A 25,309-nucleotide genomic window follows, 5' to 3' on the forward strand; every position below is an offset into this window, starting at 1 on the left:
GATGAATTGCACTTTGATTTTCATAATACACAAATAACTTCTCTTGACGTGACCTAATTCACACATGATATTCTTCATCCATAAAGTCTCCTTTCAAGCTTCAGATGCCGCAATGTACTCAACTTAAGTAGTTAATAAGGCAATACACTTTTTAAGCTTTGATTGCCATGAATCAACACCCCCCCCCCCCATGCAAAAATAGTTACATATCCAAATGTGGATTTTCTTTCATCTACATCATCAACCATGTCAGCAATAATGTATGCTTCCAAAATGGATTTTCCATTACCAAAACCCAGGCACCTTTTGGTAGTTCCCCTTAGATACTTTAGTATCCATTTCACAACATTTTACTGGTCTTTACCATGATTTGACAAGAACCGACTTAGAACTCCAACTGCATAAGCAATATCTAGTCTAGTACAAATCATGGTGTACATAAGTCTTCTTACCGCCAATGAATAAGGCACCTTACTTATTGTAACATCCCTTTTTTTTAATAAACTGTATTATTTATTTTAAATAAAACACTTAGAAAATCTTCTATGTTTACTAATGTTTTATATTTTATGTAGTTTAAACATTAAAAATATATTTTATTATGATGTAATTTTTACTTATTGAAAATAACAATAAAAACAAAACAAATATAATATATATATTAAACAAATATAATATATATATATATATATATATATATATATATATATATATATATATATATATATATATATATATATATGAAGAATCTTTTAAAAGAGAAAAAAAAATATATAAAAAAAAAGAGATAAGAAGATAAGAAGAAAAGATAAGAAAAAAAAAGAAGAAGATAAGATGAGAAAAGATAAGAAGGAAAGAAAAAAAAAAAAAAACCTAAGAGATAAACATTCATTAATGTAGGTAATGATGAGAAAGATAAGCACATGTATAAGCTTATATATATGTATGAAATGAGAAGTTACGGGAGAAGTGAGAAAAAGTGAGAAAGAAAGAAAAGAGAAAGAGAAAGAAAGAAAGAAGAGAGAGAAAGAGAAAGAGAAAGAAGAGAGGGAAAGAGAAAATAGAGAAAAAAAAAGTTTAGAGCAAAGATTCAAAGAGATCCTAGTCCTCTTCAAATATTATTAGTGTGCTCTTCAATAAGGTAAGGGGGGAGTGAGGTTAAGCTCTTATATATTAATCTTGATAAACTCATGGGTTTTATATTAATCTTTTATTTATTTTGACTCATATATTATTCTTTTTACTTTCATTTAACTTATTTTCATTTATTATCCTCTTATATTTATTTTATTTAATCTCCAATTATATACTGATCCTGTTTATTTATTTATTTTATTTAATCTCCAAATATGTATTGATCCTGTTTATTTATTTTATTTAATATTTAGTTACGCACTGATCCTATTTATTTATTTTATTTTTATCTCCAGTTACGCACTGGTCCTATTTATTTATTTTATTTTATTTATCTTCAGTTACGCACTGGTCCTATTTATTTATTTTATTTTATTTACCTCCAGTTACGCACTGGTCCTATCTATTTATTTATTTTATTTTATTTATCTCCAGTTACGCACTGGTCCTATTTATTTACTTTATTTTATTTACCTCCAGTTACGCACTGGTCCTATTTATTTATTTATTTTATTTATCTCCAGTTACGCACTGGTCCTATTTATTTTATTTTATTTTATTTACCTCCAGTTACGCACTGCTCCTATTTATTTATTTTATTTTATTTACCTCCAGTTACGCACTGGTCCTATTTATTTACTTTATTTTATTTGCCTCCAGTTACGCACTGGTCCTATTTATCTATTTATTTTATTTTATTTACCTCCAGTTACGCACTGGTCCTATTTATTTATTTTATTTTATTTATCTCCAGTTACGCACTGGTCCTATTTATTTATTTTATTTTATTTACCTCCAGTTACGCACTGGTCCTATTTATTTATTTTATTTTATTTACCTCCAGTTACGCACTGGTCCTATTTATTTACTTTATTTTATTTGCCTGCAGTTACGCACTGGTCCTATTTATTTATTTATTTTATTTTATTTACCTCCAGTTACGCACTGGTCCTATTTATTTATTTTATTTTATTTACCTCCAGTTACGCACTGGTCCTATTTATTTATTTTATTTTTATCTCCACTGATCCTGTTTATTTATTTCAATTAATATATCTCAAGTTATGCACTGGTCCCGTTTAATTTATATTTTTATATTTAATTATAATGTTCTAATCCTTATCTAATTATTTACTTAAAGTTCTTGCTTTGATTCTTATTTTATCATTATTTTATAATTAAAAATAAAAATAAATGTGAAGTGAAAGTAAATATTATTTTATTTAGTGAGCTTGGATAGAAGAAAATTGCATATCCATTTTATCGTTGTTTTATATTCTTTGTATATTGTTTATACAATGACATGAATTGATAGTCATCACATTTAATGACCTTTGAAAATATCCAAGAGTATGTCAGTTAAGTAAGAGTTAAGTCTGGTTTCAATAAGTTGAGATTAAACCAGTGTCAAAGTATTTGTATTTGGGAAGTCACAGTTTGGTACACTGCGGGATGAAAGGCAGGGACCATGGTGGGGTCTAAGGAAGTTTTACCAAGTAGGTGAATATCTGGATAGTTCAGAATAGCGCCCTGGACTAGGATATTCATAGGCCAAACTTGGGACTATCCGATACCTGCTCGGCATCGCCAAGGTTAGGTAGTGAGTATATATCTCTTTTGTGAGCCGATGAATAGCTAATATTCTCGAGAAAGAAATAATTATGATTGTACCAATATTTTATGAGAAATACTCAACTACCTAATCACTTCCCAAAGTAACTTTTGATGTTCAGATTGGATCATCAGAAGTGGAATATGGATCCATATGTCTGGTAAAACAAGATCAAGTTTTGTGGTTGTAGGTCCAAATCTAGGCCCCCGGTGTCTGTATTGTTTGTTGAGTTTATTAAGATTGATATTTAAGGCTTATAAAGACCTCACTCCTTTCATATTTTTTTCTTTCATATGTACCTCTTTGCATGAGCAGAAGAGGAACCTGCTTAGTGAGAGTTGTTCGGGATATTATTGGTGGATCTTCTGAAGATTGACTCATGGATAATTTCTATTAATATCTTTAGGAGATGTTAGAAATATAGAATTTCTTCTATTCTGATGTAGAACTCTTAATATTTAACAAATATATATTTTTGTAATATTTCATGAACAATTACATAGATGCAAACTACATATATGAATATGAAGTTATGTTATTATTAATGTTCTCTCAAGGATAATCTTATGAAAAAAAAAATTAATTCCATATCTTTTTATCAAATAATAATTATTTTAGTATAATAGTCGGGGCATCACACTTATCTTCTTCACTTGTTGGGAAATGATTTTTACTCAACTTCATGTGCCCAACAAGTGAAACATTCACTAGCTTTATTGTGTCCATATTGAATCTTTTAAGTATTTTTTTAAAGTATTTTTCTTGCGACAACCACAATAACCTCTTGGAATGATCTCTTATAATATTTATTCCAAGGATTTGGTTTGCAAGTTCTAAGTCTTTCATAGTGAAAGACTTGCTTAAGGCTTTCTTCATATTAGTAATCTTCTTATCATGACCCACAATCAATATGTCATTAACATATAATAGTAAAATAATAAAATAATTATTGATATACCTTTTTATGAACACACATTGATCAACTGATGTCTTTGAAAAATTGTGTTTAATCATAAAATATCCAAACTTCTTATAACAATATATTGAGACTTGCTTCAATGGATAAAGATTTTTCTTCAAACAATACATTAGGTGTTCCATGCCTAGTTTTTAAAACCCTTATGGTTGCTCCATGTAAATTTCTTCCTTTGGATTACTTACAACTATCTCACCAAAAAATGATGAAAACTTTCTCAAATGATACTTAAGTCACTATTACTCTTCAACTTAGTAGTTGGATCACTCAACTAGTCTTGTATGTCTCCAACTCTCTCAAGGTCCCTTATTTATATAATGAAAACTTGAGATTTCTAGAATGATAGTGGATATTATCCTTCACCTTTCCAAATATGAATGTAAATCTCTTCAAGAATAAAAATAATAATTCCAGGACCTTGAAAAACAAATATTCAGTGATTTCCATGCATAGGAATTACATCCCTTGATTAAGAAGCGATGTATTTTCAACAATAAATTATGTCAGGATATATAAAAATGGTTACATTCTTTTTATTTTTTTAAAATATATCTACAATATTTTCCTTTTGTACTACCTATCTCTTTATTTCTTCATACACCAACAATAAATAAGAGAATAAAAGTCATACACAACTTATCGTAATAATTTCAATATGATTTCATATGGTCAATGAATAAACCTAAAATAGCATATTTTGATATGTCTAGTAATGTGTTATTTGTGCTACAGTTAACATGTATATTACTAACCTAAATGATCACCACATTAATCTAAATTAAAAAGAAAATGCATTAGTTTATATGCATGATGTGAAATTATATGAAAAAAAAAAAGATTGAGTGAAAATACTGTGCTTGGCAAATGTTAGTATTTCCATCGAATGCATAAACCTTTAACATCTTTCAAAGAATGAGATCCATACATATATAAAGAATTGAGAAAATTTTAGATATTTGGATGAGATAATTTAATGGAAAGTGACATCATCAAAAGTTTCGTATATTGATCTATGCCTCAACCCTAGCTATATAGCTACTTTGGGAAAAGAAATGAGAAAAAAAAATATAGAAAGAAAGAAGAAAGAAGTGAGGCTTTATCTTATCCATTTGCATGTGGAATATCTTGGTACTTTAAAATCTAAGTGAACACGTTAAAGCCAAATCTTACTCATCAAACACCTTTATTTTAGTCTTTTACGAACACAAACAGACCATAACTGTGGCCAATTTATGTAACAACTGGATTGCACTATTATGTTGTCAGCTTTACATAACACAAGTAATCTTGGTCTTTTGTAACACATGGATGTTGATATCATTGGATAAATCACCATAAAACACTTTTCTTTTCTTTTTCTTCATCAAGGGTGAGAAATTATTAAGCAAAGACATCACTATAGTTTCATATTCATAACATTTTATTAGTTAGGTTTAATTAATCCATTAGATTCAAAAAACATTACTATTTGAATCAAATAATGTAAATAACGTGGTTGGGTTTAGATTGATCTATTTCAAAAAACAACGCAGATAATTTAATTTGTGTAATATTTGTGCTTGTTATCTTTTAATATTATCAATTGTTACAATTATTGTAATTATTAATTAATGATTATAAAAATGACTATTACTTTATTCTCTGTATGGTCTTACCGTTGGTCATGATCATTAAAATTATCTATTGTTAACATTTACTATATAACACTATTACTATCAAATTAATAAATCATTATTTTACATTTAATACATTTCTTTCTCACACAAAATTAAAATAGGAAGATAGAAAACTAATATAAACTCTATAAACTACATTGCCCTGCATAAAAAGAAAGAAGAGGAAAGAAAAGCTATTTGAACAAAAAAGTGATTCAAAATATATATTAGAACATGGAAAAGCATACATACCTGTTCATTGTTACCCTATTTTAAAATTGTGCAAACTTTTAAAACCAAATTGAAACTTGGTACACAACTTTATTTTAAAGTATACAATGTTACTTAAAGTATTTGCAAATTTCTACTGTCAAATCTTGCATCTATGAATATCTGAGCTATCTAAAATCTGGTATACAAGATTATAAAGATAATAATACCCTAATCAACAGTTATATCACTTAACATTTAATATTTGTAAAAAGTTATTAATATCTAAGTTCAGCAAAATTTGAGTAACTTTGAAAGTACTAATTTGTTTGTGTATAAACTTGATGTGACTATTTCTTTGTTTAAGCTGCTGCAGGTGAATTCATTAAAGAAGTATGAAGCAGGGAGGAGATGAACCAATATTATGATGATGGCGATCCTTGATGGCTTCCAAAAGGCATGTTCTATTGACTTTGCACCTTTTAATATTCTGCTATCACCACTCAACAAATGTATCATTTTCTTTCATTATAATCTCAATCTTTCTTGCATCACTATAAAATAGATTCCAATTCAGGGACATAGCCCGCTAGTCTTAGTTGGTCATCCAGTTGAAGCAGCAACAAATGAACCTGACTATAAGAAGCATGATACGTATCAGAAGCTGCAAATACATGAACCCTCTTATTGATTTCAACCCAGCTAGCTCCAGGAGATCTCTTCTCTACACCCAGATCTTTCATGGCTGTCCGAATCTTTGCTACCTCACTCCACCTATTTACTTCGGCATACATGCTCACAAGGAGACTGTAAAGTCCACTGTTACCTGGCTCCAACAGCATCAGATTCTGAACTGCAATATCAGCTATTTCCAAGTCTTTGTGTAGCTTACAACCATTCAACAAGGCACCCCAAATAAAAGCATTAGGTTCAACTCTCATGTTTCTCACCATCTCTAAAGCATCCTTTAGTAAACCAGCCTTGCTCAATAGGTCAACCATGCATCCATAGTGTTCAACTTGAGGAGTGATACTGTAGTCCTTGATCATGCTCAAAAACCTGCAACGACCCTCTTCTACAAATCCTGCATGTGTGCAAGCACTTAGGATACTAATGAATGTAACTGCATTTGGTCGGATTCTCTCCCTCTGCATCCCATCAAACATTCTCAGTGCTTCTTTGGCATAGCCGTGAGTTGCAAGTCCATCAATGATAGAATTCCAACAAAACAGGTTTTTGTTCTGCAATTTATAGAACACCAAAAGGGACCTATCTATGCTCCCACATTTTGCATACATATCAATCAGTGAGGACCCAATGTACACATCTAGATCAAATTCATGCAGCATCAGATAAAGGTGCACCTCCTTTCCTATGTCAAGGGCTCCTAGATGAGCACAGGCTGAAATGACAGTGCTCATGGTCACTTCATCAGGCATCATTCCTTTGTCGACCATGTCATGAAAAAATCTTATCACATCCGTGTACCTTTTGTTTCGAGAATAGCAATTCATCATGGTTGTCCACGAAATAATATCCCTTGCAAGCATTTGGTTAAACAGAAATTCAGCAGACTCAGTATTGCCTAATTTTGCATGACCATCAATCATGACATTCCACGTAGCTATATTCTTTTCAGGCATCTCATCAAACAAATTACCTGCAGAAGCCATGTCCCCATCCCGAACAAGGGCTGAAATCATCGTGGTCCAAGCAAAAACATCTCTTTCAGACATATCATCGAACACCCTTCGTGAGCCACTCACATCACCCAGAGTTGAGTAAAACTCAACCAAAGTAGTCTGCACAAACATATGAGAATCAAACCCATGTTTCCAGATATGGCCATGAACAGCTTTGCCAAAAACTGAATCCATCAACAAAGTGCAAGCCTTGATCAAAGAAGAAAAGGAATAACTGTTAGGCATGACATTGTTCCTACACATGTGTATATAAAACCCCAAAGCATGATCTGGGTAACAGCAACGACCACAACCTCTAATCAATGCATTATACACGAAAGCATTAGGATTTTCCATTTGGGCAAAAGCTGAACTTGCGAAATCAAAATAAGAAAGGGTGGAACATGAACTTATGAATTGATTCATCAAAAAACAATCTTGGATTGTATTAGTCTTGATCATGGAGGCGTAGACCGATTCCAGTGATTTTTGGCTTAAACATTTCTTAATGTGACCCAAAATAGTCTCTTTTAGAGTAGCTTTGTACATGGCAGTGTTGAAGAGTGTACATGGCAGTGTTGTTCATGGCAGTTCTCCAAAGAACAAATAGACAATGGCTAAGATATTATAAACAACAAAATAAACTATTATGTGATGAACATTTTGTAAATAAGGCAATTTGTTTATTTTGAATTTTGACTCCACCGTTCCCAAATAATTATCATTTGATACCAATTTTTTTAATAAAATATTATTATTTTCAAATAATATCATTTGACATCAATTTTTTTTAATAAAATATTATTATTTAAATAAAATATTAATTTATACGAATGTCAAATAGTAATATTGACATCAAAAGTTTAACAAACAATTATTTAGATTAGGATCTTTACTTTTTCTTCCTTATATTTTTGAGGGCATAATATTTTTTTCATTTGGTTTTGTTTGTATATATTTTTGGAAGTTCTTTTCTGGTCTGAATAGGTTGATATGTGTATTTGTGTGGTGATAGACTATTTTATTTTTCTATTGTATTAGAGTTTTTGAGTTCAAATTCGTCATTAAAATAGGTTTTTTACATATCATTGTGATTGTTTTTTGGAGTTTTAACCCCGATAATTTATGAATGTCTCTATGTTACTTGGTATAACTTTTGTTTAATTTAAGTTGTGATATTTTTAGTTCATTAAATTTGAATGTTTTTAAGAAGTGAATAATATTATACGGTGATTAAAGTTATAATTTAGGGTTTAGGAATAACAAAAATAATAGGCACTAATTAATTGTTTTAGTGCCGTGACTTTAATCCTTTTTAATCTCTATTTTGTTTTAAATGATTAGGATTAAATTATAGAAAATTTGTGAAGAGTAGTTTGGATTGACAAGAAATAAGAAATGTTGAATATGTTTGGGTGACATTGTTTGTTTTTAGTTGTATTAATTTTATTTAAATTAAAAATCTTACTCATGCGCATAGAAAACCTTACTCTAGTTTAATATTTAGTACAAGTGGTTAGAAATTAATAATTTATATTACATCTTAAATTATCGGATTGAATAATTTATTTTCATAACTTGTTATTTTCGGTTGAAATCACATTGTGTTGTTCTTCGAGCGGATACTTAATTATGTTGGTATTATTGAAATTTTATCAAATTTAAGATTTTTACGTTTTATTAAATTATGAAAAATATTTTTTCAAAACGGTAACATTTTACCTTGAATTAAGAAAGTTAGAATTTGCCTAAATCAGATATGCAAAATTTAGCAAAGCTACGTCTTGACCACATGTTTATCTTTGGTATAATGAAGATTTAAATAATATAGATTTACCATGGAGAAATATTAAACATTTTCAACTACGTCATAAACAACAACAAAAATTAAAAGCTATTCTAAATAAATAATAGTTTAACTTATTATTTCTTTTAACAAATATAATGAAAGAGAGAAATATAAAAAAAAACACACACATTATTGAACCATATAAATAAAAAATATCATTGAATGCATTTAGAGCTTGTTTGTAAAAAATTAAATAATGAGTTGTATTAAGAGAGATATACAATGTGTACATGTTTTTTTTTTTCTCTCATAAGAAAGAATATATAATGTAAAAGAGACATCAGAGATACTCAACCCTATTCATACCAATTAATGTTCTACAAATTAGATCTGTCTAATGCATATAAAGGTCTAAAATGCATCAATTCTATATGGTAAATATATCACTTTTAAGCTACGTTATATCCCTATTCATTTGTGCAAAACCAATACTACATGTTTCTTTTTTTATCGATAATATTAGTTATTAGTATTTCTTAGCGAGAGGATTGAACCTAAAACTTCTCTCACTCTCTCCTCCAAATAGGGGTGGCAATGTAAACCGGCCTAACCTGCATTCTGCTGGTCCGTCCGCATTTTTTCAATGCGGGATGAAAAGTCTGGTCCGTCCCGTATAAGTTTGGTCCAGTTATACACGAATTTGGAACGTTCATATAGAAGTCTAGAAAGGAAGTAATCCATATACACAAGTGCAAGTTTTTTTTTTATGCGACCTATCCATGCACGTGTTGTGGACTTTTTGCAGACCGGACTTTTGTGAATCAATAAACTTAATATCCTAACTCATCCCACATTTTCTTGACGAACCTACAGACCGACCTATTAGACCTTTTTTCTCCACCCTACCTTCAAACCCTTGGAATCAGCCTTATATTTCCAAATTGTTCCTTAGGGGTTAAACTCAGAACCTTCCATATTAATATTAATTGCAAAAGTATTTCAAACATCTAAACTTTAATTCTAACGAGCACCGCGCCTTCCATATTAATGTTTGATGAGAGGAACACACCACCAATCGGTTGTTAAAAGGATAATAAAAACCTCCTTTTATGTATCCACTTCCAAGCTTGCAGCAACACATCCTCAAAAATTTAATGAAGATGAAAGAACTTTTTGCTCAAAATTAACATGGTTACTACCAAACCACATGGCTCTTAGTTATAAAAGCAACACCACCTTCCATCTTTCTTAGGTATTAAAACTATGAAAAGACGATATAAAGGTCTTAAAGAGTGTATTATTACAAATAATTTCATCAATAATTCCACAATTTCTTTTTAGTGATAAATAAAATTAAATTGCTTAAGCTTTTTATCTTTCTCTCATTTGAAACAATCTTCCGTTTTTTAATTAATAGGATAAATTTGTTTTTAATCCCTAAATTTTGATGCAAAATTAAAATTTGTTTCTATTTCAAACTTTGTTACAAGTTGATCTTCAAACTTTGAAAATGAATAAATATATCCTCATATTCCAACTGCGTTAAATTGTTGATTTTTTTGTATTAAAAGATATTTCAAATTTACGTTTGTATTGTTTATATCATTTGACACATTCCAACTCAAATAATAATTTATAATGCTTCACACGTTCCAATTCAAATAACAGTTTATAATGTCATTTAGCACGTAAGAGAAAAATAATAATTCATTTTTAAAATTTAAGAGTCAAAATGTACCAAATTTTGGAACTTCCTATAAACATATTTAACTTTAATTAATTAACTACTATGCAACATTAATATATATATATATATATATATATATATATATGCTTGAATCGATTTTCTAAATTAAATTTGATCCCTTCAATAAAATCAACAAGACCAAGTATACAATTATACAAAAGAAGGTAGAGGAAACACCACTTTTTTAAAAACACAAAACAAGAATTAAGATTTTTTTTTCCAACTTTAAGTAAACCTCACATAAATGTTTCAATACATCAATTACTCACAAAATCTCAAATTAAACAGCACAACAACAACCTTCACTATCTGTTTGATTATATATATTACATATAATAATTCATTCTTAAGGGTCTTCGTACCTCTTCATACTATCTCGACCCCACATCATCATTGAATTTCTACTTCACAAGCATAGAGGAACAAAAAGTTGGAAAGAAAAGAAAAAGAGAAAAAAATAAAGAGTTCAAATTATGAACTATAATGTACATAAACTATGCATGAGAGAAATTATGATTATGAGACCAGAAGCCAACTTCAAAGGTTTCACAAAGTTGGAACCTTTATTTGCCGACATATCAGATTCCAGTGACCACTCTGATCTGAAATTAGGGTTTGATCCATACAGAGACTGCACCCCCTTTATGTCATCAATGTTCAGATCAGCCCTCTTATCTCTTGGCCTCAAACTCGGATACATCACAGCCTCTTTCACCGAACTATGAGACAACCCTAACAAGTGTCCAATCTCATGTGTGGCCACCGACTCCAAGTCCACCGCCACCTCCGACACGGTGGCCTCAAAGTCCACCGCCCACGTCTCTGCCGCGTCAAGGTGGAGCCGGCCGATCTCTGGTGAAAAGGAGTGTGCCAACACCCCAAGCACCCCATCAAAGGGCTCACCATCACCATGCTCCCCCTTGTAAAACCCTATTTTCAAGTCCGAAACCTCAGAGTCACTCACCTCAACGAAACTAACAGGAATCACCGAAGCCCATCTCGAGAATGCACGTTGGAATGCCTCTCTTATCTCTTTCATGCTCAAACCACCACGGATCATGTTCTCACGTGAGAAGGCGTAGGTGAGTGTCATCGGCATTGAACGCGACCAACGTGGTTTTCCCGGAAAAAACACGAAGTTCTTTGAAGAATGAACGTGATTGTGATTGTGATTGTGATCGTGATTGTGGGGTCTTGTGTTTGTGTCTGGATCGCCGCATCTTGGTGTGATCATTTGAGCAACCGTGTCGGAGTCGAGCTTCCCGGTTACTTGGAGACCAAGGTTTCCTTGGTATCTAACGAGAGCAGATTCCAACACGACATCATATTCATCGTTGAAACTGAAACTGTCGTTGTTGTTGTTTCGTAGGTACCCAAAACGATGTAGGTATCGTTTAAACTGCGATATACCTGCGATTTTAGTCCCTTTGTCTGCATTGTTGAGGCTTTGAATGTTGTGGCTTGTGATGGATATTTTGGTGGGTGGTGGTGTGAACGTTGCAACGTGTGATGAAAGTGATGATGATGTGAGAATGAGAATGAGAATGAAGAAGAACGTGAAGGAATATGTGAGTGAAAGGAACATGGTGGTTGCTTCAGAGCTTGTAGATTTTGAGGCATATATAGATTGAAGCTTTGGTACGAAGTAATATATATAGAGTCAACTTTTATCAAACAAGGATTAATTAACTAATCATTATAACCATTTTCGAACATTGATTTGCCTATGATTCATATATGGTATGGTACAAGGATAAGATATTGATCTGCAACAGAGGCTAAATAATAGCCAGAATCTGCAACACGTGTGATTAATTAAGTGTTTTCTGTTTTGTAGATTTTTTTTCTTTTTTGACAAACATATGTAGTATTTCAAGTATTTAAGATCTTCTGATATCAGTTAATTATTGTCATAAGTTTTTATAATCTTATGATGTTTTTTATTTTTTTTTTCTGTTGTGTATTAAACAATCCTTAGACCATACCTCACTGATAAATTTGTGTCACCTTCCGAAATAGGTTTATGTGTTATGAAGTAACTTAAAAAACAAAGCAAATTCATTTGAATGGATATGAAAGGGAGAGTGAGAATGTTGAAGGTAACAGACACACTTGTCTAGAGTTGTTTTCTCTTGAAGGAGTGGAAAAGATGAATGTTGTATGGAAGTTAGTTACAGTCCATCATTGTTGGTTGTTGTCCCTGTCTTTCTTTCACATCTTTCAGACGTAATGTTTACTCAAAGTAACACAGAAATTGAATATAATAGAAAAAGAGGGTAATGCTACAAACTGTCTTTCATGGCTTTGAACGTGAAGAACAATCAAAGTTGATTAATAAGGAGTTGGGAAATTGATTTGCATTATACACAGTTGCTTGCAATTTTTTCATGTTTTGTTATTCTTAATACTTTTTAGGGGAAACTAAATGAGAGAAACCTGTGAAATTGACAAGTTGACTAACAAATTGACATGCCACTCTACATGTTAATATGCGTTTCAAGAAGTTGGGAAAATAACTTTAGATAAAATTTAATGTAAAATATAAATTTAATTTTGTTAAAAATATTTAATAAAAATATTCCTAGCATAAAATTTAATATTGATTTTTATCGGAAGAGAAAGGAAATTGTTTTATTTAAAAAAAAATATTTGGGCCGAAATAAGACAAAATAAAAATACAAAATTAAATTGAGATTAAGGTAATAATACTTGAAGTGGTACTATTACTTTATATTGATATGGTCAGGTGATATGATATCAATATACATGACAAGTTTTTTTTATTTTAAATTTTAAAAAATTTAAAAAAAATCACGAATTAATATATAAATAAGTATCACAAACATTGTTAGTATGGTACTAAAAATGGAAAGAATATGATTGCATCAAAAATTTCATAATATGGACCAAATTAAGATACATAAACAAAATGAGACAGATTTGAAATTTTTCTAAAAAAAGGATGATGACATGATTTAAAAAAAAACCAAGAATGAGAAATTATGATTTTTAATAAAATATTTCTAAAGGGTAAAATAGGGACATTAAAACTTATGGAGTGCAGGAAGGAAAATGAGGGTGCAAGAAGAAATGTCCAACAAAATATAAAGGGTGGATATAAATTAAATGGGGCTGCCAGTCTAATATAGAAAACAAGTATGAGAAAGAAAATAAAGGAGATGGAAATGTTTAAAAATAATTAATTATTTTATTTTTCAAAAGAATATATTATTATTACATTTATATCTGGACAAAATAGGATATTGTCAATTACCAAATAATTAAAAATTATCAGATGATTTTTTCTTATTTTATATATATTTTTTAAAAATAATCCCATATCTTTTTATTATAATGCGTAGCTTACTTATTTGATTTATTTTTAAAATATATTATATCTAACTTTATAACCTTTTTATTTTATAATATTGTGTATTTTGTTTTTCATCTTATAACTAATGCATTTATAATTTACTCGATCACTTATTTATATTAACATGAAACAAAGAGAAAGGGATGTATTTGTATATATTATTTGATAAAATATTATTAATTCATTTCTATACTTAATATTTAATATTTAGTTACTCTATTTTATTTATTTTTATAAATATTATTAGAAATTAATAAAATTATTTTTAAAATATAATTGAATTTCATATTTCAATAATTTCTTTATAACAAACAAAATTTATATGTTAAAAACATATCAAAAGGTACTTTTAAAAATTAATATAAAAATAATTCATCAATATTTCCTAATTCAATTAAATCAATCACATGTATAAACAATTTTTTTGGTCATCTAATATCCTTTCATTGAATCAAATTTTCTAATTTTTTATTTATTTTCTTCTCAAATTACTACAAATTAATGTTGCATTTTTCACACCATTTTTCAAGTATCATTATCACTAACACACATACACATTTCTTTCTCTAGGATTACTATTCATATTTGCTCTCAAAGCATACAATCGATTATGCATTTCGCATCATTATTCAAAGTATTTATATATATATATATATATATATATATATATATATATATATATATATATATATATATATATATATATATATATATATATATATATATATATATATATATATATATATATTCACTATAATAAAATAAACTAATATTTTACAAAGTACATGTTTTATATATTAAATTAACAAACTTTAAAACAAAATAAGTTAATATTTTATTAATCTTCATTTAGCACCATCATTAGAAATAAATAAAAATCTAAAGCACACTCCATACCTAATTATGTCTAAATTTTTATCGTGTCCTTTTATTTATCAACCCAAATAATATCGAGAAAAAAAATTTCTTAAGTGAAAAACTGCATTGCTATAAAAGGATATGATAAAAAATGTCTTACACTTGTATAAAAAAATTTGGTATATTCCTAGATTATGTTCTTGTTTACTAGTTTGAAAACAGATTATTCATAATATTTTATGAATATTAATTACTAACTTTTTCGTAATCTTATCCACTAAACTTCAGAAACACATTTCATTTTTTTTAGAATTCAAAACTCGAATTCTAAATTTTATATAGTAAATAAATAACATTTGGGGTATATACATGAATAGAAGAATAATTTGCATGTAAATAATGAATGATTACCGTTAAAAAATTGTAGAATCGTTATTTACTAATTTTCTTAAACTAATAAACCAAACTATCAAACAAGTATTACTCAGTGAATTTACATAAAAAATTAACTACGTAAGAATCTTTTATGTACTCAAACTTTTCGATACTAATAGAATCATCAAAGTATTCAACTAAATGGTTATATATAATCCTAAGTATTACACGTAGGTGATAAAATTTGATATTCCTTTTGAATAAAAGGATGATCCAGAAGCATTTTAGTTGTCCATCTTTGTTCAGGATTTTTAATCAGACACTTCCCCAAAAAATCCTTGCAATCGCAACTAAGTTTATCTGGTATCTTCGGTGTTTCTTCAAGAAATGCAAGTCTCCACAATAATTGGTCTCTGGTTTGGAAGTTCAACCATTCTCTAAGTCTAGTGCTCATCTCAATAACAATGCATCCGAGAGACCATATATCTAAAGGTGTTTTCCTTAAAACCTCTAACTGATTCTGGCGACATATAGTAGGGTGTCCCTCTGAACTTGATCTCTCCTAAATCAGTATTTGCCTCTTCTCTAGTCTTGGACAATCCAAAATCAGCAATTTTTAGTTTATATTTTGCACGACCATCTGATGAAGGAAAGAGGAGAATGTTATCCGGTTTAAGATCACAATGAACAATTCCCTTTTCGTGCATGCAAAAAAGTCCCTTGAGAATCATGTGAGTGTAGACTATTAGTTTTGAAATGTTTGAAATGCCAAGAAGGAGGGTTGAATTGGCTAGTTCTTAAAGAATATGATGTCTTTTGAAAGTTTAAAACTGTTTTAATTTGAACCAATATGATCACCAAGTTTGGATACAAATACCTCCAGACAATATACTTTCAACCGATCAAAAACAGAGTTACTCGATTGATTTTACTAGACAAATGTTGTACTGGTATAATCAATCGATTGAATCAGAGAAACAGTCGACTAAAACACTGGAAAAAATACAAAAATGCAAATTTGTGATTTAAAGCAAGATTCAATCAAGACAGGTTCCAATGAGTTATACAAACATGCTCAATGTTGTAGATGCCATCAAAATACTCAAGAATATAAAAAAGGATGGTTTAAATGCAAATTCTTTAAATTGTGAATGATGATGCTAGAGAGAAGGGTTAGAGAAGAGATTGATGCACAAGATTTTTATACTGGTTCACTCAAACCTGAGCTACATCTAGTTTGTCAAGGCAACTCGAGCCTAAATTTGCACTATTTCAAAAGATTTACAAAGTTTACACTCTTACACTTTCAAAATAAGCAAAACACACACAAAAGACTCTTGAATCACATAAGAATCACAATAGCATAGCAAGACACCTCTTGCAGACCTGGAAAACCATCAGGCACACGCACAAAGCTTGAGAAAGATCAAACCTCAATGGTAGCATAGCCCTGGCTACCACAAACTCTTTCTCCAAGGTCCAAACATAAGCAAAAACCTCTAAGAATTGATCCAAGATATATCTTCACCAGCTGCAATCTATATGATCATGAAAGATAAAGAATTTTAAGGTTTCCAGAACAATTTCGTGCTAAAAAATGGTATTGCTACCTCTCTTTCAAAAATCACAACACTTATAGTCAAATTGTTATGAAATTCAACAAGTTGATTTTCAAATCAATCGGTTGATTTCACTTAACTTAAGTGAAATCAATCGATTAAAAAATAAATCAACTGATTGAATAAGTCACAATTTAAGACTACTGCAACTAACCTTTTAACCTATTGAAAATCCATTCAACATATTAAAAGATACATTTTTACTAGTTGAAAAATATTTCAACAGATTTAAAAACACAATAAAGACTAAATACATCAAACTAATGCTACAAGGTCAACCATGTGAATTACAAACATCAAGCATTCTTTCCTAATGATTGATCCATGTTGAGGGCATGCGTTCAAGGCTTGTTCAACATGAATACCATCAAATCTCCATAACTTCATCAATGTAGCATGATTCCAAAGCAATGGCTTCAAGTTAGTTCAACAAAGCTTCATTAAATCTTCATGAAGCACATTATCCAGGCTTCACATGTCAACAAGTATCACTTCCTTGTCGGATAATAACTCTGTCTTTATTAAATCACCTAGAGAAACATGAGGGGCATACTCCATAAAAAGGTTGTAAATTAAACAACCTCTCTCAATAATGTATTTGTAAAAATAACATAAAACAATTCCTTCACAACCCAATAATAACTCCAAAACTTTTCTTCTCCCTTAGCGTTGAATAAGAACTTGTCTTCAAAGCTAAAACTAAGCACTTCAAATTGTGTTCTTCTAGAAGACACACAATAAAAAGATATACAGTGTCATATTAACCTCCTCTAAAAACTCTCAACTTCTTCGACTCGGCCATATTTTCAGATTTCACTACACTACACTTGTAGAGATGTATTGAAATCCAAGAGTTCTTCAAAATTTATATATATATATATATATATATATATATATATATATATATATATATATATATATATATAAATTTTGATGATTTTGAAATAATCATTTTTAATATGAAAATGATAGTTAAAGATAGGTTTACTAAAAATTAATTATAATTCTTAAAGATAAGATAATTATAAGAAAATGATTATCAATATGGTCATATTCCAAATATTAAAGATATATAAAATATGGTGTATTCCTATTAAAAAAACTCTAATCATATAATTATGTGTGATTAGAAATAATAACACTATTACAATATAATTAAAGAGAATATTATTAATGGTTATACCCAAATATTAGAGACATAGAATACAATTTGATTATTACTTTGTGTTATTTAGATCAGATTGTAACAGAGAAAAATTCAATATTATATATGTTAATAGAAAAAGCTAAACTTGTATAAAATGTACTTGCCATAAAATATAGTAATTACCAAAAGCAACTAACTAATAGCAAATATTATAATTTATTTTCAAAGAAATTGAATCCAAAAAATACTTTTAAACTAACTAATAAATATAGAGACTCAATAAAAAATATGACACATGATAAACAAAATATAGATTTATTTTAATATAACTAAGTTATAAGAGTCTTCAACGGAATAGGATTTAAAATGTATTATTATATTTGGTGTTTGAAATGTAAAAACAAATATTATCTTATTTTTATAGATTAGAATTCTATTTCTTTAGATAGTGATAAAATATCATCTATTAAACAAAATATATGAGAAGATTATCAAATAATTTAAAACTGAGATAATATTTTTACTTTTTATATATATTTTTTTAAATTAATGTCCTCTATCTTTCGATAGCTTATTTATTTGATTTATGTATAAAATATATTAAATCTAACTTTTTAATCTTTTTATTTCATAATATTATGTAATTTCTTTTTTTCATCTTATAATTAGTGCATTTATAATTTACTCGGTCACTTATTTATATTTAACATGGGACAAAGAAAGGTACGCATTTGTATATATTATTAATAAATTATTAATTCATTTCTGTGGTTAATATTTATTATTTAGTCTTTAAAAATAATTCTATTTATTAACTCTATTTTATTTTGTTTATAAATATTATTAGAAATTAATAAAATTATTTTTAAAATACAATTGAATTTCATATTTCAATAACTTTTTTGTAACCAACAAAATTTATATGTTAAAAACATATCAAAAAGTACTTTTAACATCAAATTAAAAAACATTCATTAAGATTTCCTAATTCAATTAAATCAATCACGTACATAAACAAATTTCCAACTCATCTAATATCCTTTCATATTGAATCAAATTAATAAAGAAATAAGCATACAATTGATTATGGATTTCACATCATTATTCAAATATATATTCATTATAATAAAATAAATTAATATTTTACAGAGTATATGTTTTCTATATTAAATTAACAAACTTTAAAAAAAATAAGTTAATATTTTATTAATCTTCATTTAGCACCATCATTTTAGAAATAAATAAAAATCTAAAACCCATTCCATACTAATGATGTCTAATTTTTTATCATTTACATGTCCTTTTATTTATCAACCCAAATAATATTGAAAAAGAAATAATTTCTTCAATTGTTTAGTCTTTATTTGAAACGAGATAAGTGTTAAGTGAAAAATTGCGTTGCTGCATAAAAAATGTGTTACACTTACTACTTTGGATAAAAAATTCAGTATATTCATAGTTCATGTTCTTGTTTACTAGTTTGAAAACATATTATTCATAATATTATCTGAACTATAATTACTAACTTTTTCGTAGTCTTATCCATTATAATTCAGTAACACATTTCATTTTTTCTAATATTTAAAACTCGAATTCTAAATTTTATATAATAAATAAATAGCATAGATATATGCATAAAGAGAAGAATAATTTGCATATAAATAATGAATTATTACTACAACTAAGTTATAGCACCGTTAGTTACTAATTTTCTTAAACTAATGAACCAAACTATCAAACAAGCACTAATAAGTGAGTTTGCATAAACAAATGTATTATGTAACAATTTTTTATATACTCAAACTTTTCAACACTAATAGAATCATCGAAGTATTCAATTAAATGATTATACCTAATCCTAAGTATTGCACGTAGGTGATGATATTTGATATTCCTTTTAAATAAAAGGATGATCCAGAAGCATTTTAGCTGTCCATCTTTGTTCAGGATTTTTCATCAAACACTTTTCCAAAAAGTTTTTGCAATCGTAACTAAGTTTATCTGGTATCTTCGGTGCTTCTTCAAAAAATGCAAGCTTCCACAATAATTGGTCTCTGGTTTGGAAGTTCCACCATTCTCTAAGTCCAGTGCTCATCTCAATAACAATGCATCCGAGAGACCATATATCTAAAGGTGTTTCCTTAAAACCTCTAACTGATTCCGGCGACATATAGTAGGGTGTCCCTCTGAACTTGATCTCTCCTAAATCAGTATTTGCCTCTTCTCTAGTCTTGGACAATCCAAAATCAGCAATCTTTAGTTTATATTTTGCACGACCATCTGATGAAGGAAAGAGGAGAATATTATTCGATTTAAGATCACAATGAACAATTCCCTTTTCGTGCATGCAAGAAAGTCCCTTGAGAATCATGTGAGTGTAGACGATCACTTCCTTGTCGGATAATAACTCTGTCTTTATTAAATCACCTAGAGAACCATGAGGGGCATACTCCATGAAAAGGTTGTAAGTTAAACAACCTCTCTCAACAATGTATTTGTAAAAATAACATTGAACAATTCCTTCACAACCCAATAATAACTCCAAAACCTTTTTCTCCCTTAGCATTGTATAAGAAGAACTTGTCTTCAAAGCTAAAAGTAAGAACTTTGAATTGTGTTCTTCTAGAAGATGCACACCAACAAGATACACTGTGCCATATGAACCTTCCCCGAGAACACTCAACTTCTCCCACTCGGCCATATTTTTATAGTTCAATACACTTGTAGAGATGTATTGAAATTCAAGAGTCATTCTACACATATATATACACACACATAGTAATCTTGATGAGTTTGAAATAATAATCCTTAATATGAAAAAGATAGCTAAATATATGTTTACTAAAGATTAATTATCATTCTTAAACAAGATAAGATAATTGATAAGAAAATAATTATCAATGGTCATATCCATATATTAAAAATATATAAAACATGTTGTATTCCATTAAAAAAAGGAGAGAATACACTATAATCATTTAATTTTGTGCGATTGGAAATAGCTAACACTACTAGAATTTCTCATATTTCAAAGATTTTCTTGCAAATTTGTCGTAAAATTTTATAAGAAAATATTTTTTTTGATAATTTTCCTAAGAATTTTAATTAGTATGAAATTCCTTCGTTAGATAATTATTTCTTATAAAATTATAATATTCGCAAGTATTTCTTACCAATACTTTTAAAAAAGTGTTTTATGTAAAATATTTTGCAAAAAAAATTAATAATAATTTCTTAAAAATTATTATTTTTAACAAAATTTATAAATATTTGCTAAAAAAACTTTCAAAAAAAAATTGACAGAAAATATATATTTTGTTAGTGGCGTAAATATTTAAATTAAAACATAGAAAATTAATATATTATTATGATATATATTATCTTATCGTCAAATTTCTATAAACAAATAATGAAACTAATTAAAATTTATTTTAACTGTAATTTAATTAATAATTCAAATAACTGCAAAGCATATGTTATTTGCTTTCAAGATACACTAGTGTAAACACAGGCGCTATCGCGCCTGCGTGTACACATTTTCGAATTATATTTATAATTGATGATATTGTAATGTTATTAAGTTAATGAACAAAATAAAAGTATATTTATAAAAATTAAAGTGAAATGTATGGAGAAAATATGAAAAAAATAATTGTTGATGAATAGTATGAGAAAAAAGAAAAAGGAGATAAATAAATAGTTTTATAAAAACTTGTAAAATTAACCGTTAATTTTTAAAAATTTAATAAATAATTAAATTGTAAAGGGTAAAATTGGAATTATGAAATGTGGACACAAAAGAGGGAATCCCCTTTATATATAGTTATAGATATCGATCTATGACATATATTTGTTTGTATAATTTTAGTTTTTTTATTGTAATTGAAGTAAGAATTCGTATGGTAGTTGTAGTAGGAATATGCTAGGCAGCAATTAATGTTAATAACAACGCTTTAATATGTTCAATCCTATAATTTGAAAAGTTAAGGTCATTATATTAATGATGGTTAACTGTTAGGAGATAAATAATAAATAGATAATTTAAAGATTAATTGTCATTATTATAATTTATTTTGAAAGAAATTGAATCCAAAAAAATACTTTTAAACTAACTAATAAATATAGAGACTCAATAAAAAACGACACATGATAAACAAAATATAAATTTATTTTAATATAATTAATTAAGTTATAAGAGTCTTCAACGGAATAGGATTTAAGATGTATTATTATATTGGGTATTTGAAATGTAAAAATAAATATTATCTTAATTTTATAGATTAGAATTATATTTCTCTGGATAATGATAAAATATCATCTATTAAACAAAATATATGATAAGATTATCAAATAATTTAAAACTGAGATAATATTTTTATTTTTTATATCTTTTCTTTTAAATTAATCGCCTATATCTTTTTATTATAATCGGTAGCTTATTTAATGAATTTATGTATAAAATATATTAAATCTAACTTTTTAATCTTTTTATTTTATAATATTATGTAATTTCTTTTTTTCATCTTGTAACTAATGCATTTATAATTTACTCGGTCACTTATTTATATTTAATATGGGACAAAGAAAGAGACGTATTTGTATATATTATTAATAAATTATTAATTCATTTATGTACTTAATATTTAATAATTAGTCTTTAAAAATAATTATTTTTATTAACTCTGTTTTATTTTTTTATAAATATTATGAGAAATTAATAAAATTATTTTTAAAATATAATTGAATTTCATATTTCAATAACATTTTTGTAACCAACAAAATTTATATGTTAAAAACATATCAAAAGGTACTTTTAACATCAAAATAAAAATAATTCATCGACATTTTCTTATTCAATTAAATCAATCATATATATAAACAAATTTCAAACTCATCTAATATCCTTTCATTGAATCAAATTATCTAATTTTTTATTTATGTTCTTTTCAAATTACTAGAAATTAATGTTCCTTATTTCACACCATTTTTTAAGTATCATTATCGCTACCATAAATTTATATTTTTTTTCTATAGAATTACTATTAAGATGTGCACTCATAACAAAAAAAAAAAAAAAGAGTAAATTTTATATGAGAGATTTATGGCAATTGAATGAACCCATTTGTCAAGAAATAATAGCATAATCGATTATGCATTTCGCATCATAATTTATTATCAGCATAAATATTATTCAAAATATCTATATATATTCATTATAATAAAACAAATAGTAAAAATAATGAATTAAATAAATTGATATTTAGAAAATATATGTTTTCTATATTATATTATATAAAATAATTAAATTAACAAACTTTAAAAAAAAGTTAATATTTTATTAATCTACATTTAGCACAATCATTTTAGAAATAAATTAAAATCTAAGACCCACTCCATACCTAATGATGTCTAGATTTTTATCATTTATGTGTTCTTTTATTTATCAATCCACATAATGTTGAAAACAATTAGTTTCTTCAATTGTTTGTCTTTATTCGAAACGAGATAAGTGCTAAGTGAAAATTGCTATAAAAAATGATAATTTTTTTTTTAAATCTTACTACCTTTGACAAAAAAAATGAGTATAGTCCTAATTCATGTTCTTGTTTACTTGTTTGAAAACATATTATTCATAATATTGTGTGAACTATAATTACTAACTTTTTCATAGTCTTATCAATTACAATTCAGTAACACATTTCATTTTTTCTAGTATTTAAAACTCGAATTCTAAATTTTACATAGTAAATAAATAACATTTGGGTATATTTGGGTATATGCATGAAGAGAAGAATAATTTGAATGCAAACAATGAATTATTAATGTTACAAAATTGTAGAACCGTTATTTACTAATTTTCTTAAACTAATAAACCAAACTATCAAACAATCATTACTTAGTGAGTTTATATAAAAAGATGTACTATATAAGAATCCCGACGAACTCAAACTTTTCAACACTAATAGAATCATCGAAGTATTCAACTAAATGGTTATATCTAATCTTAAGTATTACATGTAGGTGATGACATTTGATATTCCTTTTGAATAAAAGGATGATCTAGAAGCATTTTAGCCGTCCATCTTTGTTCAGGATTTTTCCTCAAACACTTCTCCAAAAAATCTTTGCAGTTGCAACTAAGTTGATCTGGTATCTTCGGTGCTTCTTTTAAAAGTGCAAGCTTCAACAATAATTGGTTTGTGGTTTGGAAGTTCCACCATTCTCTAAGTCCAGTGCTCATCTCAATAACAATGCATCCGAGAGACCATATATCTAAAGATGTTTCCTTAAAACCTCTAACTGATTCTGGCGACATATAGTAGGGTGTCCCTCTGAACTTGATCTCTCCTAAATCAGTATTTTCATCTTCTTTAGTCTTGGACAATCCAAAATCAGCAATCTTTAGTTTATATTTTGCACAACCATCTAATGAAGGAAAGAGGAGAATGTTATCTGGTTTAAGATCACAATGAACAATTCCCTTTTCGTGCATGCAAGAAAGTCCCTTGAGAATCATGTGAGTGTAGAGTATCACTTCCTTCTCGGATAATAACTCTGTCTTTATTAAATCACCTAGAGAACCATGAGGGGCGTACTCCATGAAAAGGTTGTAAGTTAAACAACCTCTCTCAACAATGTATTTGTAAAAATAACATTGAACAATTCCTTCACAACCCAATAATAACTCCAAAACCTTTTTCTCCCTTAGCATTGTATAAGAAGAACTTGTCTTCAAAGCTAAAACTAAGAACTTTGAATTGTGTTCTTCTAGAAGACGCATAATGACAAGATACACAGTGCCATATGAACCTTCTCCTAAAACTCTCAACTTCTCCCACTCGGCCATATTTTCAGATTTTACTACACTTGCAAAGATGTATTGAAATCAAAGAGTTCTTCTATATATATATATATAGACAGAGTAACTTTGAAATAATTTAATGAAAAAGATAGCTAAAGATATGTTTACTAAAGATTAATTATTATTCTTAAACATATTAAAGATAAAACAATAAAAAATGACACATGATAAACAAAATATAGATTTATTTGAATATAATTAATTAAATTAGACGAGTCTTCAACGTATTAGGATTTAAAATGTATTATTATATTTGGTATTTGAAATGTA

The 25,309-nt window shown here is 27.8% G+C and overlaps 5 protein-coding genes across 5 annotated transcripts; all 5 read right to left on the minus strand.

The window, feature by feature from the left end:
• Positions 1-5,811: 5,811 nt before the first annotated feature.
• On the minus strand, positions 5,812-7,871 carry LOC114166633 (pentatricopeptide repeat-containing protein At1g06143). The gene has a single exon (XM_028051386.1). It carries the CDS (start codon positions 7,816-7,818, stop codon positions 6,142-6,144), a length of 1,677 nt encoding a protein of 558 aa, XP_027907187.1. The 5' UTR covers positions 7,819-7,871; the 3' UTR covers positions 5,812-6,141.
• A 3,138-nt stretch (positions 7,872-11,009) lies between these two features.
• Positions 11,010-12,479, minus strand: LOC114166621 (metalloendoproteinase 4-MMP-like). Its single transcript, XM_028051373.1, has one exon. It carries the CDS (start codon positions 12,388-12,390, stop codon positions 11,284-11,286), a length of 1,107 nt encoding a protein of 368 aa, XP_027907174.1. The 5' UTR covers positions 12,391-12,479; the 3' UTR covers positions 11,010-11,283.
• Positions 12,480-15,628: 3,149 nt separating this feature from the next.
• On the minus strand, positions 15,629-17,588 carry LOC114166895 (mitogen-activated protein kinase kinase kinase 18-like). Its single transcript, XM_028051770.1, has 3 exons — positions 17,506-17,588; positions 16,844-16,949; positions 15,629-15,973 (listed from the first exon to the last, which is right to left on the minus strand). Exons 1-3 carry the CDS (start codon positions 17,586-17,588, stop codon positions 15,629-15,631), a joined length of 534 nt encoding a protein of 177 aa, XP_027907571.1.
• Positions 17,589-20,074: 2,486 nt separating this feature from the next.
• On the minus strand, positions 20,075-20,878 carry LOC114166896 (mitogen-activated protein kinase kinase kinase 17-like). The gene has a single exon (XM_028051771.1). The coding sequence runs from the start codon at positions 20,876-20,878 to the stop codon at positions 20,075-20,077; it is 804 nt and encodes a 267-aa protein (XP_027907572.1).
• Positions 20,879-24,181: 3,303 nt separating this feature from the next.
• Positions 24,182-25,024, minus strand: LOC114166897 (mitogen-activated protein kinase kinase kinase 17-like). Its single transcript, XM_028051772.1, has one exon. The coding sequence runs from the start codon at positions 25,022-25,024 to the stop codon at positions 24,182-24,184; it is 843 nt and encodes a 280-aa protein (XP_027907573.1).
• Between the last annotated feature and the right edge of the window lie 285 nt (positions 25,025-25,309).

The sequence above is a fragment of the Vigna unguiculata genome, chromosome 10, assembly GCF_004118075.2.
Source record: "Vigna unguiculata cultivar IT97K-499-35 chromosome 10, ASM411807v1, whole genome shotgun sequence".
Taxonomy (NCBI): domain Eukaryota; kingdom Viridiplantae; phylum Streptophyta; class Magnoliopsida; order Fabales; family Fabaceae; genus Vigna; species Vigna unguiculata.

Bases quoted from the DNA above. Each gene is read 5' to 3' on its own strand.
- LOC114166633 (XM_028051386.1), bottom strand. From the start codon at position 7,818: ATGTACAAAGCTACTCTAAAAGAGACTATTTTGGGTCACATTAAGAAA.
- LOC114166621 (XM_028051373.1), bottom strand. From the start codon at position 12,390: ATGTTCCTTTCACTCACATATTCCTTCACGTTCTTCTTCATTCTCATT.
- LOC114166895 (XM_028051770.1), bottom strand. From the start codon at position 17,588: ATGGAGTATGCCCCTCATGTTTCTCTAGGTGATTTAATAAAGACAGAG. The intron at 16,950-17,505 runs GTGAAGCCTGGA...ATGATCATATAG, and splicing joins GAAGTGATACTTGTTGACAT to ATTGCAGCTGGTGAAGATAT. The intron at 15,974-16,843 runs GTTTGATCTTTC...ATACTGATTTAG, and splicing joins AGGGCTATGCTACCATTGAG to GAGAGATCAAGTTCAGAGGG.
- LOC114166896 (XM_028051771.1), bottom strand. From the start codon at position 20,878: ATGGCCGAGTGGGAGAAGTTGAGTGTTCTCGGGGAAGGTTCATATGGC.
- LOC114166897 (XM_028051772.1), bottom strand. From the start codon at position 25,024: ATGGCCGAGTGGGAGAAGTTGAGAGTTTTAGGAGAAGGTTCATATGGC.